The sequence below is a fragment of the Muscardinus avellanarius genome (assembly GCF_963383645.1).
Source record: "Muscardinus avellanarius genome assembly, chromosome: X".
Taxonomy (NCBI): Eukaryota; Metazoa; Chordata; class Mammalia; order Rodentia; family Gliridae; genus Muscardinus; species Muscardinus avellanarius.
The window spans coordinates 48375511-48392846 of record NC_137792.1 but is presented as its reverse complement, the minus strand read 5'-3'; the positions used below and the strand labels follow the sequence as shown (position 1 = coordinate 48392846).

Below are 17336 nucleotides of genomic sequence, written 5' to 3'. Positions count from 1 at the left end.
GAATAAAAATAGTTTTTAAATGGTCATCATAATAGACTGCAATTGACTGGCATAAAGTGCATAGGACAGTGATTGGTACATAGTGAGAAATAAGCTGTGGTATATGCTGATTCATTTATTCATATGTTGTAGCTTCCCTCACACATGAGGACTGTTTCTCATTAGGGTATTTTTGAAAGAATGCATTTCCAAATCCCATATAATATCAAAACAGCTTGGAATAATCTCATTAACATAATGTTCTCGGGGAGGAGGTTTAAGGGAAGGGGAGGAAGAAGACTGATGTTCATTAGCGAAAATACTACATACATAGTCATCAACTATGTGTATATACTATATGAATATATCAATGTCAGTCTCAGTACTCTGTATTGGGAATGGGGGAGATAGAGAGGCAGGGAGGGGTCTACCAAGTGCTGTGTGCATGTATGTCAGTGTCAACATGATTTATATTATGATGGGAGACTATAATTCACCAATAAAAGCACATTAAAAACAAATTAATTTTGAAAAAAGGATTTACATACCAATGGAAGGGATGGTGTACTCTGACAGACCCAAACACCATTTAATCAGTTCCCACAGAGGACTGACAGGCTTTCCATGGTCACCAAGAAGATCTACAAATTTCACAGGTTCCTGAGTTTGAGACAAGAAAGCACAAGAATATATATTTTAAAAGACCTAGAATAGGAAAAATAATTTTGAGCAATAAAAATAATTCTGAATATATCATGATACCTGATTTCAAATTATATTACAGAGCTTGGTAACAACAAAAGCAAGGCTTTGGCATAAAAACAGACATATAGCTAAATGATATGGAATAGAACATATATAGATAAATCCACACAGATAACAGCCAGTGATCCTTAACTGGGCTATCGAAAACCTACATTATAGAAAAGACAGACTTTTCAACAAATGGTGTTGGAAAACTGAATCACCCTCTAAAAAAGTTAACTCAAAGTGAATCAATAACCTAGGAATTAGACCAGAAAGTTTTTAAATATTACAAAAAGTTGCCAGTAAATTAGAAGAAGGAGATTGGGGATGGAGACAGGAGGAGGGAAGAAGGGTGAGAAAGTGAGGAGACTGGGGAATTAAATTGATCAAAGTATATTATGTGCATGAACAAATATAACACATTTATGTATAATTATAATATACTAATAAAGTTTTAAATTAATGAAAATTATGGTTAATGAATAAGTGGCCAATATTATTAGATAATCTCACATACTGTTGGTTTAAATGCTAATTAGCAATCTATTATGAAGATTACTCAAAAATTAAAAATAGATCTACTGTATAAAACAATTGTCCCATTTCTAGATATATTGTCAAAGGAAATGAAAGGAGAAGCCTATATTTCCATGTTTACTGTGGCAGTATTCTTAGTAGCTCAGATATGGAATCAACCTGGTTTCCACCAGTGGATGAATGCAATATATATATATATATATATATATATATATATATATATATATTAAACCTTATCAATTGCAGGAAAATGGATGAAATAGGAGGACATTATGTTAATTAAAATACAGAAAATAGAAAGAGAAGTACTGCATGTTCTCTTTTTTACGTGGTAGTTTAGAAAGGACATGAAAGTAGAGTAGTGATAATTAGAAGTTGGGGAGGGTTTACTAGTGAGGTTTACTAGTCAAAGGAGGTTGAATTTCATCAATATATACTGCATGAATATGTTGAAATATTACAATGAGGTCCATTAATATGGAAAATTAATGCACATTAGTCATAAAGAAAGGATAACTTTAAAGACATAGTTAACATAGGAACAGGTACAGCAATTTTCATAGCAGGATTATTCATGATAGTCAAATGACCTGCAACTGATAAATGGGTAAATAAAATTCTTATCAACACTATAAGAGAGTATTATGCAGACACAAATAAGAATTAAGTATTGATATATGGTACAACATTATGCTAAGTGAAAGAAGCAACTAACAAAACATTACTCAATGTGTAATTCCATTCACATGAAATGTCCATAATAAGCAAATCCATAGAGACAGAAAGTAGATTTCATCAGGTGCTTAATGCTGAAAAATCTGGGACTGGAGCATGGCTGCTCATGAGTGTGGGATTTCTTTTTTTTGGGGGGGTGATGAAAATGTTCTAAAATTATGATGACAGTTGAACAATTCTGTGACTATAATACAAACAACTGAATTATAAGCTGCAAATGGAGAAGATGTATGCTATTTGAATTACAACTCAACAGCCTGCTATTAAGATGCAGCTACATTGCTATAACTAGATTTAATTCATAAAATGTCTACATCTCTTTTCCAGCTATCAACTATATAATCTACCTGTTCTTAGGAGATGAATCATTAGTGAGAGGTTATGACTATTGGCTCTGGGTCAGGCATTATAATTTAAGAGAATAGCTTTTATCGTATTTTTAGGTTTTAAGTTTAAGAACCAAATTTAACCACCAGAGTGTGTGTGTGTGTGTGTGTGTGTGTGTGTGTGTGTGTGTGTGTCTGTGTGAGTGTAATTGGGGAATGAACCCAGGTGCATTCTACCTTTGAGCTATACCCTACTCTTATTTTCTTATTTTGAAACAGGATCTCACTAAGTTGCAGAGGGCCTCACTAAGTAGCTGAGGCTAGCCACAAACCTGCGATCCTCCTATCTCAGCTTTCCAAATACTGGAATTACAAGTGTGTGCCACTATGTCCAGCTTCATTTTTTTTTACTAATCTTTGCTTCATTTTTGAACCAAAACTCTGATTAAGGATCTGAATCTCAGAGCCAAACATCCCCGCTTGTGGGTTTACATGAACTTGGGACATTTTCAATATGTTTATATAAAGGAAAGAAATTATTTCTCAAAATACAGGTTATTACTGATTATTTATTCTCCATAACATAGTAAGGATAATGTGTGTTCTTATTGAAAAGTCACCATATGCCAGGCATTTTACAAGAACTATTCTTTTAAAAATTTTTTATTAGTGCATTGTTGTATCACTATTAAGTTCAGAGTGATAGACATATCTGTGCAAAGCAATTGGTGAGCTTTCCCTGAAACTCACCCCATTCTCTCCCCTTCCCCATACATGATATTGAGACTGATATTGATAATTTCACATACATACATAGTGTCAATTGAAATGTTTCCTTTATCTAGTTTCACTACTTCTTTACTTCCCTCTTCTAAACCCCCTCCATCACTCCACTGGGGTTTCCCTTGCTTGTTTATGGAGTCTCTCTTATTGCAATTATTCCCTAGATTCCTACATATGAGAAAAACCATATGACCCTTACTCTCTGTGACTCACTTAACAGAATGTTCTCCAGGTCCATCCATTTTCCTGAAAATGACATAACTTCTTTTCTTTTTTACTGTGTAGTAGAATTCCATTGTGTGTATATCCCTGAGTTTTGTAATCCACTTATCTGTTGATGGACACCTATCTCGGTTCCATAATTTGGCTATTGTGAATTGTGCTGCTAGAAACATGGCTATGCATGTATCACTATATATATTCTCATTTCAGTCACTTTGGAAAGATATCGAGGAGGGGTATATAGCTGGTCATATGGTAGATCCATCCCAATGTTCTGAGGAGTCTCCACACTGATCTACACAGTAGTTGTACTACTTGCTAATCCTACTAAGAGTGTGTAAGAATTCTATTTTCCCACATCCTACCAAGAGTGTGAAAGAGTTCTATTTTCCCACATCCTCACCAATGTTTATTGTTAGTAATCTTAATGTTTGCCATTCTAATTAGGGTTAGATGGAATCTCAGTGTAGTTTTTTGTTTTATTTTTTATTTTTTGAAGTATGGGGGATGGGCCCCAGGGGCATCCTACCTCCAAGCTACACCCCCATCCCCAGCTCTATTTTTTACTCTTTATTTTGAAATAATGTCTCACTAAGTTGTGGAGGACCCAAGTCTGCAAACCGTGATCCTTCTGTCTCAGCCTCCCAAGTACTGGGATTTAAAAGCATGTGCCACCATGCTCTGCTCTCAATGTATCTCTCTGATTGCTAATGATGTTGAACATTTTTTCATATATATATTAGCCATTTGTATTTCTTTATTGTGAAGTGCCTATTTAGTTCACTTGCCCATTATATTGGGCTATTTATTTTTAGTGTTTAGTTTTTTAAGTTCTTTGTATACCCTAAATATTAATCCTCTATCAGAGGAGTAGCTGGCAAAGATCTCTCATCCTGTTGGCTCTCTTTTAAGACTCTTAAGGGTGTCATTTGCTGCAAAGAAGTGACTTAATTTAATGACATCCCACTTATTCTCATTTAAATTTCTTGTTCTTTGGGGTCTTATGGAGAAAATGTTTAGCAGTGTCCGTATGTTGTAGCATTGGTCCTATGCTCTCCTCTAGGAATTGAAAAGTCTCTGGTCTAATTTTCAGTTCTTTGACCCATCTTGAGTTGACTCTTGGGCAGCTTGAGAGATTTGTGTTTAAATTCGTTTTCCTACAAATGGATAACCAGTTTTCCAATACCATTTGTTGAAAAGTCATTTTTTTCTCCAGTGTATGATTTTGGCATCTCTGTCAAAAATCAACTGGCTCTAAGTGTGTGGATTTATTTCTTAATCCTCTATTCTGTTCAATTGGTCTATGTGTCTGTTTTGGGGTCAATATCATGTTGATTTTGTTACTATGGTTCTGTAGTACAATTTGAAGTCAGGTACTTTGATACCTCCTGCATGGTTCTTATTGCTGAGAATTGCTTTGGCTATTCTAGGTCTTTTTGTTCTCCATATGATGTATTTAACTGATTTTTCTAGTTCTGTGAAGAATGACATTGGTATTTTAATAGGGCTTGCATTAACTCTAGATCACTTTGGTAGAACTGTCATTTTACTCATATTTATTCTGCCTGTCTAAGGGCATAGGAGGTATTTCCATCTTCTCAGATTTTTTTCTTAAGTGTTTTATAGTTTGCATTGCAGAGTTCTTTTACCTATTTAATTAGTTTTATTCCTAGGTATTTCATTGTATTTGAGACCATTGTGAATGGAATTGTTTTTCAGATTTCTATTTTAACAGATTCATTATTCTTATATAGGAAAGATATTGATTTTTATAGCTTTATTTTGTATCCTACTACTTTGCCAGATTTGTTCATCTACTTCATAAGTTTTTGGTTTAGTTTTTAGGATATACTTAGTATAGGATCATGTCATAGTTCTCTTTTGCGTATTTGCATTTCTTATAATTTCTTTTCTTGTCTTATTGTTCTTGCTAGAGTTTCAAGTACTATATTGAAAGGAGTGTTGATAGTGGGTATCCTTGTTTTATTATTGATTTTAAAGAAAGTTCTTGTTTTACCCCACTCAGGGATTTATTGTATGTTGTTTTTATGATGCTGAGGCAAGTTCCTTCCATTCTTTTTTTTTTTTTTTTTTTTTTTTTTTTTTTGCAGGCCTAGGGATGAAACCCAGAAGCATTCTATCTCCAAGATGCACCTCCTACCCTATTTTTTTATTCTTTATTTTGAACAGAGACTCACTAAGTTACAGAGGGCCTCACTAAGTAGCTGAGGCTGTCTGTGAACTGTGATCTTCTGGTTTCAGCCTCCTGAATACTGGGATTACAAGCATGTGCCACCATGTCCGGCTAAGTTCCTTCTATTCTTATCTGCAGTGTTTTAACCCTTAATGGGTGATGGATTTTGTCAACTGTCTTTCAGCATTTATAACATGATCATGTGATTTTTTTGTTCTTACTTTGATTTATATGGTGAATTAAATTAGTTTATTTGTTTATATTGAACCAGCCTTACATTCTTGGAATGAAATCAACTTGGTCATGGGTTGGTCATGTGAGTCTTGTTAAAAAGTTACTACATGTCAGCCACTTTAGAAAAACTATTTTTATTCCACATAATAATCTTATAAGGTCAATACCTGATTGGTACTTGTTGGGGTATCATACTAAAACTAACAATTGACCTGTGATTTGAATTTGAGTCTGTCATACTCCACATATAAATTTCTATTAGCCAGTATGTGTAATAAAGTTAGAAGATTGAAAATTTTATTCCTTAAAATGTCAATTTTAACTTTTTAAAAATATTCATATTTAAAATTGTCAACAAGCCTAAAGAAAGTGTCTATAAGGAAAGCTTTCTTCACAAATACCTACCTTAGCTTCAAATCTTAGCAAATATAAGCATAAGAGGAAAATCACAAAAGAATGGCAAATAAATACATGTGTGTATCCCTCCCTTCTAGAAAACTTCAGTGGGATTGTAAAGGTGGAGATTGATTATTAGAGTTATCTAATAACTTTATATTATGTTGAAAATGAAACACTGAGTATCCAGAATGTACCATATTGAGATAAACTGTATTCCGCTTATTCTCCTTTCATCCCTGTGTCCATGTCACAATTTGCCCTTTGTCTGGAATATCCTTTATCACTTTTCTGCCTGACTATGGACTCCAACTCTATAAAGACTCAGTGTATATCAATTTCTGTGTAGGAGCCCACCCTCTAATCATATAACCATACATGCTCATACCAGTATAGCACTCCCTGTCCTAAATTCTGCTTTCCTTAATTATTTTGCTTTTCCTTATTTTTCTCATTTCTTTTCTCTATGTCTCTAATGCACAGTTCACAATAGAAGCACAATAATAGAAAAAGGAAGGAAAGAATTGAACATACCTTTCCATCAGGTCCTTTTGCTGACATCATTGCGATCCACAACTGAAAAGAATATTTCATTTGCCTCAGATTAACATGCTGAACCGAAGCTCCTAGCACAGTTTCAAGGTGAGTCACAACCTTATGAGATGAAAATATAAAAATAGACCCATATGATGAGAAAAATTCCACTGGAAAGTGATGACAGCAGACTAGATGTCTCTGAACACTCATTCCCCTTGTAGAAATAAAAAAGGTGAAATTACAACAGATAGGCCCAAATACTTGGGAACTCTAAAATAAGTTAATAAATTATAGCAATCAAGAAAATACCTACTAAAGAAAGACCACACTCAAAGTTTCAGAAAATTTTGCTGGGCCTGGTGGCGCACGATTTTAATCCCCGTGCTTGGGAGGTGGAGACAGGAGGATTGCGCAGGTTCGAAGCCAGCCGCACTGGCTTAAGAGACCCTGTTTCAAAAAAAAAAGTATAAAAATTGAGCTGGGAGTGTATCCCAGGGTAGAAGGGTTTCCAGGAACCCCAGTACCACCAAAAAAAAAAAAAAATGTTAATTGAGATCAGCCAAGCACAGAAGGAGAAGGTACACATGTTCCCTCTAATATGCCCAAACTAGGGAACACAGAGGATACCAATGGGACTCCATATAATGGAGGGGAAATATCATCAAAGTTGGAATGGAAAGATAGGAGAGGAGGAAGGCTGATCTTGATTAATGAGGGTCTACATCTGAACATGCGTAAAATTATGAACATGACATGGTTAACCTGGTCAACCATTGGTGGGAGAAGGGAAGGGAAAACGGGGGGGGGGGGGAAGGGCACCAAATATAGTTTAAATGTATACTATTTATGTTCAATAAAAAATTGTTAAAAAATAAAAATTAAAAAAAAATTTTTTTAAAGTTTCAGAAAATCTTATAGCATTTTTGCTCACCCTAATTTCACACCCTGTCAGACAGAGCAGTCGGGAAGAAGCCAGAGTTATTGGCTTCTGCCTCAAGATGAAAGTAAGAGTCGAACTTGCTTGGAAAATTTAAACTTGTCTGGAAGCAGCTCAAGGAACTGGCTACTGTCTTGTCTGACTTGGAGTACTGATAAGCAATAATTTAGATATAAATGGTGGTACATGTTGAAATACTGTGGATTTTTAAAAGTATTTCAAAATTTGATACCGGTCTTCTTATTTTGTTATTTGGCCAGGCGTGGTGGCACACGCTTGTAATCTCAGCATATGGGAGGCTGAGACCGGAGGATTGCAGTTCAAGGACAGCTTCAGCTACTAAGTGAGGCCCTCCACAAATTAGCGAGTCCCTGTTTCAAAAACAAAGAATAAAAAGTAGGGCAGAAGGTGTAGGTTGGTGGTCAAATGCCCCTGGGTTCCATCCCCAAACCTGAAAAATAATAATAACAACAACAACAACAACAATAATAATAATAATAATAATAATAATATTTTGTTATTTGGAGTAAGCTTTTGCTTATTTAATATTTGGAGTAAGCTTTTGCTTATTTAAAAAGGACAATTTTATTTTATTCTTTTACCTGATTATGAAAGTATTCAAAATAAAAATTAGTACTATAACACACATAATGCTGTTTCAGTCTTATAAATATTCTATCTACATATTGACATAGAAGAACCACTGGATATAAATATGCTAAATGACTAATAATGAATACCTCTGAGCAATTATTTTCTTTGTTTTATCTTACTTTCAAAATACCTTTTGTTAGTACTAAAAACCAAAAAACATTAAATAGCTAAAAAAAATTTACACTGGATTACTTAATACAACTATTCTTATCACCTTAATTCTGTATCCTGACACTGAAGTAACCAACAGGCAACAAAGAAAAGGGGTAAGAATATAAACTCTTACTAAATATTAATTTTATTGAGTAAATTCTATTTACAATTACCTTTTTCTGAGCCAGAATGAGATCTTGGTCTACCTTAGACATTAAAAATGAGCCTCCATCATGTTCCATCCAGTAAAATTTCAAGTGCTTTAAATGTACTTTCGCATCAAGCTTCAATCTGTGGAGAATTATAAAGAAATTAATATCAATAAATCATTTATATATGCTTAATAGTTTAATCTTAACAACTGAGCTTCAGGTATAATGGAGTTTTCCCCTTAGAACTGTGTGATATGCCCTTTGAATGCATATTTGCATGTAAGAATATTATTTTAGCTTTAAGGGAGAGAAGAGTAATGTGTCAAGATTAGAGACAGAGGGAAAACCAGAATTTGGTGGTAGTTGTCTAGATGAGAAATGATTTTGCCTAAACTAGAATGAGAACCATAATGATTGATGAGAAATGTAAAAATGTAAAAAATAATTAGGATGTAATTTTAATAAGATTCAGCACTGACTGTATGTGAGAAGTAATAGAGATAGAAAATCAGGCTTTACTATCTGGATTGTAGTCCAGCAACTGAAATTTGGTAAGAAAATAGATAGCAGATAGAGATTTTAACTTTTGTAGAAAGAATGAGATCAATTTTAGATATGAGGAGTTTCAGGTATCTAAGATGACCATGATGCCAGTGAATACACAGTTCTGTAGATTAGGTAAATAGCATGAGATGGACATGCACATTTGAGAGTCATATGTATAGGAAACAGGTATAGATGGAGTTATCCTGGGAAGATGAATAGAAAGAATAGAGAAGTAAGCCAGGTTTCTCTAGAGTATATAAGGACACATAGAATTATAAGAACCAGAAACGGAGATAAAAATGGAAAACTATATGTATAAAAGCTATATCAGAAAAATGTGAGTCACAAAAGCCAAGAGTAGAGATTGTTTCAAGATGGAATAGTTAATAATGTTACTAGTTACAATGAGGTTATGTAAGATAAAATGTTAACTAATTTACTTAGCAAAGAAGAAAAATCAAAGACTTTGAGAAGGACAGTTTCAATGGTAAAAATCAACATATCAAGTGGATTGAGAAATTAGATGGCAATGTGAAGATTTGATTTAATTAGTATAAGTGATTAAATATGAGGAATTTTGCTAGGAAGGCAAAAGGTGACATAGATGAAGGAGAATGTAAGACTAATAAAAAGTGTTTTCTTGTTTTTAAGATGAAATAAACTAAGGCATATTTAATAATACTGAAGAGGAATGTATGTACACACACACACACACACAAAGTGTATATACAGGTTTGTTTCTTTGTGGTACTGGGGATGGAACTCAGGGGTCTTCTGCCTCCGAGCTACACTCCCAGCCCAATTTTTATTCTTTATTTTAAAACAGGGTCTCAGTAAGTTATGGAAGGCCTCACTTAGTAGCTGAGGTTGTCCATGAACAACCTCCTTCTGTTTCAGCTTCCCAAGTACCAGGATTACAAGTGTGAGCCACCACACCCAGCTGTGCACGTGTTTTTAGAAAGGTTGATGTTTTAGTGATATGAGATAATAATGGAACAAAGATCTGAGAGACTAAGAAAAAAATGAAATTCAGGACAAAGGTGAAAATATTTACATATCAAACCAAAAGAAAAGACGTGTTCACTACCGAAAGTGAAAAAAAGGAATGAATGACTGGAGATCTAGGAAATTTGATAGTAAAAAATTCATATAAATTCCACATAAATGACATTTTCTTGGGGTTTATTTAAATGAGTGTAAAGGTGATGTGGAGATCACAGGTCTGTTGGACATACTTTTAAGTCAGTGCTCTAGAGAATGTCATTAAGATCTGTCCTGGTAGAGAATGTCATTAAGATCTGTCCTGGGAAACAGATTTATAGGCAATGCTGATGGTCCAGATCAGATTGGAATATACATACATGTGACAGATGGAAGAACCAGAAAAGTACAATTTAAAGTGAGTTAAGTCATTATAATCAAATTGCCCAATGGACACAAAGATTCACTGTTTCCATCCCAAATCAAGGCTTCCCTTTGCTTATAGTTTGTTGCTAAGACATTTTAAGCATTATCTTCCCAAATTGTGAAATATGAAATATGAAGGGGTCTCATTTAAAAATACAGTAATTCTTTGCTTGAAGACTAGAAGTTTGCCTTTCTGTCACTAATAATACAAAGGAAGAAAAATTTCAGAACAGGAAACAGAGGAAATAAGGAAAGAACTAAACATACTTTTTGATCCCAGATCCTGCCATGACTCTCAGCATGGGAATAAGATCTTCAGCATAGCGACACATTGGTCCAGTGCACTGAAAGATATCCTGGGCTTCTGCAGCTGTAGGAAACTGACCCTTGTTGGGAACTACACCTGAAAGGTTAGATACTCAGGTTAGATGCCAAAAAAATGACCTCTGTACATTGTATTTAATCATAATATTTAATATATCTATCATTCTCCTACTTAAAATGTTTTGGAGCCTAGTTTTTGATAAATTGTTTATAATACATATATAAGACAAAATATGCATATATGTGGAGTACAATGTGGTATTTTGATGCATTTATATATTACGTAGTATTTAAATAATGTTAAACATACCTAGCTTATCAAATATTTATCATTTCTTTATGGTAAAAGCATTCAAAATCCTTTTTAGTATTTTGCAAACTACAAAACATTATTGTTATCTATAACAATGCTACTGGCAAGAAAACACCAAAAATTATTTTTCTTACTATAACTTTCTTATGGTTTAGGCTTAAAATGTCATTCCCAAAGATCATGGCTGAAAACATGGTCCCCAATTCAGGAAGGTTCAGAGATGGGATGTGAGTGGAGGAGGTGTGTTGCTGAGGGTGTGGTCTTGAGGACTATACAGGTCCATAGTCCCATCCTCTCATTCTCCCTGCTTCTAGCCACCATAACTGAGTGTAGCTTTTGTCATCATCATTTCTTCCTGGAAGCCAGCCAACCATGGAATAAATCTCTAAATCTATGAGCCAAATAAACATTTCTTCCTCTAAGTTGAGTTTTTAAGTACTTTGGTTAAAGCAATGAAAAATATGACTAAAATAAAATTAATACAAATTGATCAAATTTTCACCATCCTCTCCTCCCACCAAATCTCCCAAGAGTCATAAGTACCATGCTGTTCTCAACTTCTGAGAGATTAACATTTCTTGATTGCACAAATGAATGAGATCATGTGATACTTATATTCCTCTTCCAGGTTTATTTCATGTAAAATAATGATGACCATTTCTACCACTGTTTTTGTAAATAGAATTTCATATCTACAACCCACCCCTTAATCCCTTCTTTCTTTCCAATGCATATAATGACATCAATATTGACACCTTCATATATTAGGTTAATATTACTTGGTCTGTTTCCTTCTTCAAGCCTCACCTTCTCCCTACCCTGATACCCTCCCACTATTCTACTGATATCATACCATGTGTTCATGAATTCTCTTTTCTTTTCTAGTTTCTCTCTAGCTTCCACATATGAGAAAAATGTGACAGTTGACTTTCTGAGAATGATTGATTTCCCTTAGCATGATATTCTCTAGCCCATCCATTTTGCTGCAAATTACATAGTTTTATTTTTCTTTATGGCTGAGTAAAATTTCATTGTGTATATACCACATTTTCTTTAACCATTCATCTGTTGACAGACACCTAGGTTAGTTTCATAATTTGGCTATTATGAATTATGCTGTTATAAGCATGGATATGCATGTATCACTGTTGAATATCAACTTTAATTCTCTTGGAAAGATGCAGAGGAGTGGTATAGCTGGCTCATATGGTGGTTCCATCCTTAGTCTTTTGAGGAATTTCTATACTGATATTTACAGTGGTTGTACTAATTCACAGTTCCACCAGTAGTATATAAGAGTTCCTATTTCCCAAACCCTCACTAGTATTTACTAATGTTTGTATTTTTTTTGCGGGTCTGGGGATGGAACCCAGGGGCATTCGACCTCTGAGCTATACCCCAGCTCTATTTTTATTCTTTATTTTTGAAGCAGGGTCTCACTGAGTCGCAAAGGGCCTCACTAAGTAGCTGAGGCTGTCCGCGAACCGTGATCCTCCTGTCTCAGCCTCCCAAATCCTGGGATTACAAGTGTGCGCCACCACATCCAGCTGTTGTTTGTATTCTTAAGGACTGCTATTTTAATAGGAATTAGACGAAATCTCAGGGAAATTTTGATTTGCATTTTCCTGATTGCTAGTAATATTGAACCTTTTTTCATATATTTGTTTTTGGATTTCTCATAAAAGCAAGTGTTCTTATATTGTTAAATCTGTGTCTCTGTGAAGAAAGGAAATATTGAGGTTTCCTATTCAGTCATTTTGCTGACCATAAGGTCATTCTTATACAGTTTTGCATATCTATTTAATGTTTTATTTTAAAATAACAACCAGATTCTCTAATATATTTATCCATGCAACATGTTATTTTCATTGAAATATGCAAATAAAATTGACCTTAGGCATTTCTGAACTTGAAGATATATCCTTTCAAATAACAAAGAGGGAACAGTGAGAAGAAAAAGTAAAGACACCTGAGAAAACAAACATTCGCATGGTGGAAGTTCCAAAGCAAGAAGAAATGGAAGAGTGGTGGCGCATGCTTGTAATCCCAGCATTCAGGAGGCTGAAACCAGAGGATTGCGGTTCGTGCACAGCCTCAGCTACTTAGTGAGGCCCTCTGCAACTCAGTGAGCCTAGTTTCAAAATAAAGCATAAAAAATAGGGCAGGGGCTGTCGAATGCCCCTGGGTTCCATCCCCAGACCCAAAAATAAAAAAAATAAAAAATAATAAAATAGCTGAAGCCAGGTGCAGTGGAGTATGCCAGTAATTCAAGTACTTAGGAGGCTGAGACAGGAGAAACACAGGTTCGTGGCCAGCCTCAGCAGTTTAACGAGGCCCTTCATAACTTCTTGAAACACTGTTTCAAAGTAAAAAAGTAAAATCATGCTGGGAGTGTAGCTTGGAGGTAGAATGCCCCTGGGTTCAATCACCAGTACTACATACATACACAGATTTAAAAAAAAAAGATGAAAACCTCTCAATTCTTAGGAAAGATATAGACATTCAAATACATACATTAAAGAACTCCAATAACATTTGACCCAAAAGGTCCTCTTTGAGGCATATTATAATAAAAGAGTGAAAGACAAAGTCAAAGAGAGAAGCCTAAATAGAGCAAGACAAAAACATCAAGTCATGTATAAGGGCATGTTAATTAGATAATCAGCAGATTTTTTAGTAGAAAGCTTGTAGCCCAGGGAAGAGTGTGATAATATACTTTAGGTATAAGAAGAAAAAGTGTCAACCTAAAATACTACATCTGTGAAAGCTAACCTTTGGAAATGGAGAAATAAATAAAAGCAAACTCTAAGAAAAATTATTCCTACAAGAGATTTCTAAGGAAGCATTCAAACAAACAAAAGAATATCTAGAATATACAGAAAACTCAATAAACTTACCGCTAAAAATACAAATAACCCGATCTTAATATGTGGAAGCTAGGGAGAAAATGGGTCATTTCCCCATTTCTAGAGTTTTAGAGGAACTCTAGATGAAGGAGATTCTATACATGAGCAAATAAGGCCACCTAACTGTGGGGAATGGGAAGAGGGAAAAGGGAAACATATCAAAGTCAATCACTAAACCAAACATGAGAAGAAGGGAGGTGGGAGAAAATAGGGCTGGAATTGGGTAAGGGCTAATTGGGTGATGTGTCCATATATGCCTCTATCATCTTGTATTCCATTAAGTTGTATGACTACAATGCACCAATAAAATATTTAAAAATAAAATATTGAAAATGGGCAAGTGAAATAGGCACTTCACAAAAGAAGAAATTCAAATGGCCAATAAATGTATAAAATTTTCAATATTATTAAGAATTAGAGAGATGCAAATCAAAACTACCCTGAGATTTCACCTAACTCCAATTAGAATGACAATCTTTCAAAACACAAACAACAAATGGAGCGAGGATGTGGAGAAGTGGGAACTCTAACACATTGTTGGTGGGATTGAAAAATAGTGCAACCACTTTGGAAAACAGTATGGAGGATTCTCAGAAGAATAGGAACAAACCTACCATATGTTCTGGCAATACCACTTATGGGCATCTACCCCAAAAAATGGAAACCAAACTACTAAACTAATGCATTTGTATCTATGTTCATAGACACACAATTCACCATTGCCAAACTATGGAACCAGCCAAGATGTCTATCAACAGATGAATGGATTACAATACTATGGGATATGTACACAACAGAATTTTACTCAGCCATAAAGAAGAACAAAATTATGTCATTTGCAGGGAAATAGATGGAACTGGAGAACATTATGCTAAATGAGTTTAGCCAGTCACAAAAAGTAAAAAAATGGATGTTCTCCCTAATATATGTAAACTAGAGAGACAAGGGGTCAGAAGAGGAACTTTAAATGAGGAAGGAGAAACCATAGATGAGATAATAAGACAACTTAACTGAGGGTGATGGGAGAGGGAAAAGGGAAATTCCCTAATGTATATGATGTACAGTCACAAACATATCAAAGTCAATCACTAAGCCAAACATGAGAAGGAGGGAGGGGGAGGGAATGGGGTGGGAACTCGATAAAGGCTAACTGGGTGATGTGTGCATGTATGCTTCCACCATCTTGTACTCCATTAAGATGTATGACTACAAAGCACCAATAAAAAGTTAAAAATATGGATCCTAGGCAGAATTCTACCAATTATTATTTTCATAATTACTACCAGTGCTCCTCAAATTATTCCAAGTAACAGAAATAGAGCAGTAACATACTCAAATTCATTCTATAATGCCAGATACCCTAATACCAAAGCCAGATAAGGACACATAAAAGAAAGAAAACTGTATCAATATCCTTTATGAATATAGACATAAAATTCCTAAAAATATTATCAATTCATATTCAAATACACATTAATATTGTGCATCATTAACAAGTTAGTTTTATTTCAAGGATACAAGGGTGGTTAGCATATCCAAGCAATAAAGATAATTCATTACATACATAAAATAAGAAAAAAGCTATATGATCATTTCACTAAATGCAAAAAATGCCTTCAATAAAATCTAGCACCTTTCATGTTTAAAATGCTGCAGAAATTAGGGACAGAATAATTTATCTTCAAAACTACAAAGGTTATATATCATAAACATAAAACCAACACTCTACTAAATGGGAAAAAAACTGAAAGCATTTTCTCTATCAGGCACAAGACGAGGATGTGCGTTCTCACCACTCCTACTTGATATACTACTTGAAATTCTGGCCAGAGAAATTAGGCAACAGAAAGGAAGTAACAATGAATACAAATAGGAAAGGAAGAAGTCAAACTATAACTATTTGCAGATGATATCCTATACTTATAATCCAAAAAAAATTCCACCAAAAGATTTCTAGAGCTGATAAACAAATTCAGAAAAGTAGAAGAATAAAAAAATGCAAAAATGGATGGCTTTTTCTTACAAAAATAATAAATGCAATAAAATAGAAATGAGGAAAACAATTTCAATTACAGTAGCCTCAAGAATTAAATATGTATATATAGAGCCAACCAATTATGTAAAAGGCTTATAAAAGTAAAATGATAGGACAATGAAGAAAGAAATTGAAAAAATTACTAGAAGATGAAAATATCTATATTCTTAGATATGCAGAATTAATATTGTTAAAGTAGACATATTGTCAAGTGATTTATAGATTCAATGCACTATCCATTAGCATACCAATGACATTCTTCATAGAACAAGGAAGAAAAAGTCCTAAAATTCATATGAAGATAAAAAGACCCAGAATAGCCAAAACAATTATGAACAATAAAAACTATGTTGGAAGCATTACAATTCCTGATTTCAAATTATATTACAGAGCTGTAGTAACAAAAGCTGCATGGTACTAGCATAAAAACAGGCATGTAATACATGATTGGTTTTAAACCAACAAAATAGACTAGAAGTTATAGAGACAAAACTAACCAATAGCAATTGAGATTGAAACAGCAATAAATTTTTTTTAAAAAGCTTACCATAAAGAAAAGCCCAGGTCTGGATGGCTTCCCAAATGAATTTTACAAAACCTTTATAGAAGAGCTAACCCCAATACTCCTCAAACTATTTCATGAAATAGAAAAAAAGGACTCTCCCAAATACATTCTATGAAGCCAACATCACACTAATACCAAAACCGAATAAAGACAGTTCAAGGAAGGAAAACTACAGGCCCGTATCTTTGATGAACTTGTATGCAAAAAATATTAAACAAAATACTAGCAACAGTCATTCAAAAACCACATCAAGAAAACCATATCAGGTAGGGTTCATCCCAGGGATGCAAGGCTGGTTCAACATATGAAAATCAATCCATGTAATTCACCATATAAAAAGAACCAAAGACAAAAATCACATGATCATTTCAATAGATGCTGAAAAAGCATTTGATAAATTCCAACATCCATTTATGATAAAAGACACGGCAGAGAATTGGAGTAGAAGGAACATATCTCAACATCATAAAGGCAATCTACAATGAGCCCACAGCCAACATCATATTAAATGGGGAAAAAACTTCAAGAATTCACCCCCAAAACAGGAACAAGACAAGGATGTCCATTATCACCACTTCTCTTTAATATAGTACAATAAGGCAAGAAAAAGAAATCAAAGGAGTACAAATAGGAAAAGAAGAACTCAAACTTTCA

At 34.2% G+C, this 17336-nt stretch overlaps 1 protein-coding gene across 1 annotated transcript in view; it reads right to left on the bottom strand.

Annotated features, from left to right (window-relative positions):
- LOC308278884 (fatty-acid amide hydrolase 2-like) overlaps nucleotides 1-17336 on the bottom strand; it is a gene marked incomplete at both ends in the record, with an annotated part of 61513 nt that overhangs the window by 8429 nt on the left and 35748 nt on the right. Inside the window, 4 exons of the mRNA XM_080718881.1 lie at nucleotides 528-639; nucleotides 6688-6807; nucleotides 8608-8725; nucleotides 10807-10942. Of these exons, the coding sequence (XP_080575007.1) occupies nucleotides 528-639; nucleotides 6688-6807; nucleotides 8608-8725; nucleotides 10807-10942 (486 nt within the window). The remainder of the gene's footprint in view (nucleotides 1-527; nucleotides 640-6687; nucleotides 6808-8607; nucleotides 8726-10806; nucleotides 10943-17336) is intronic.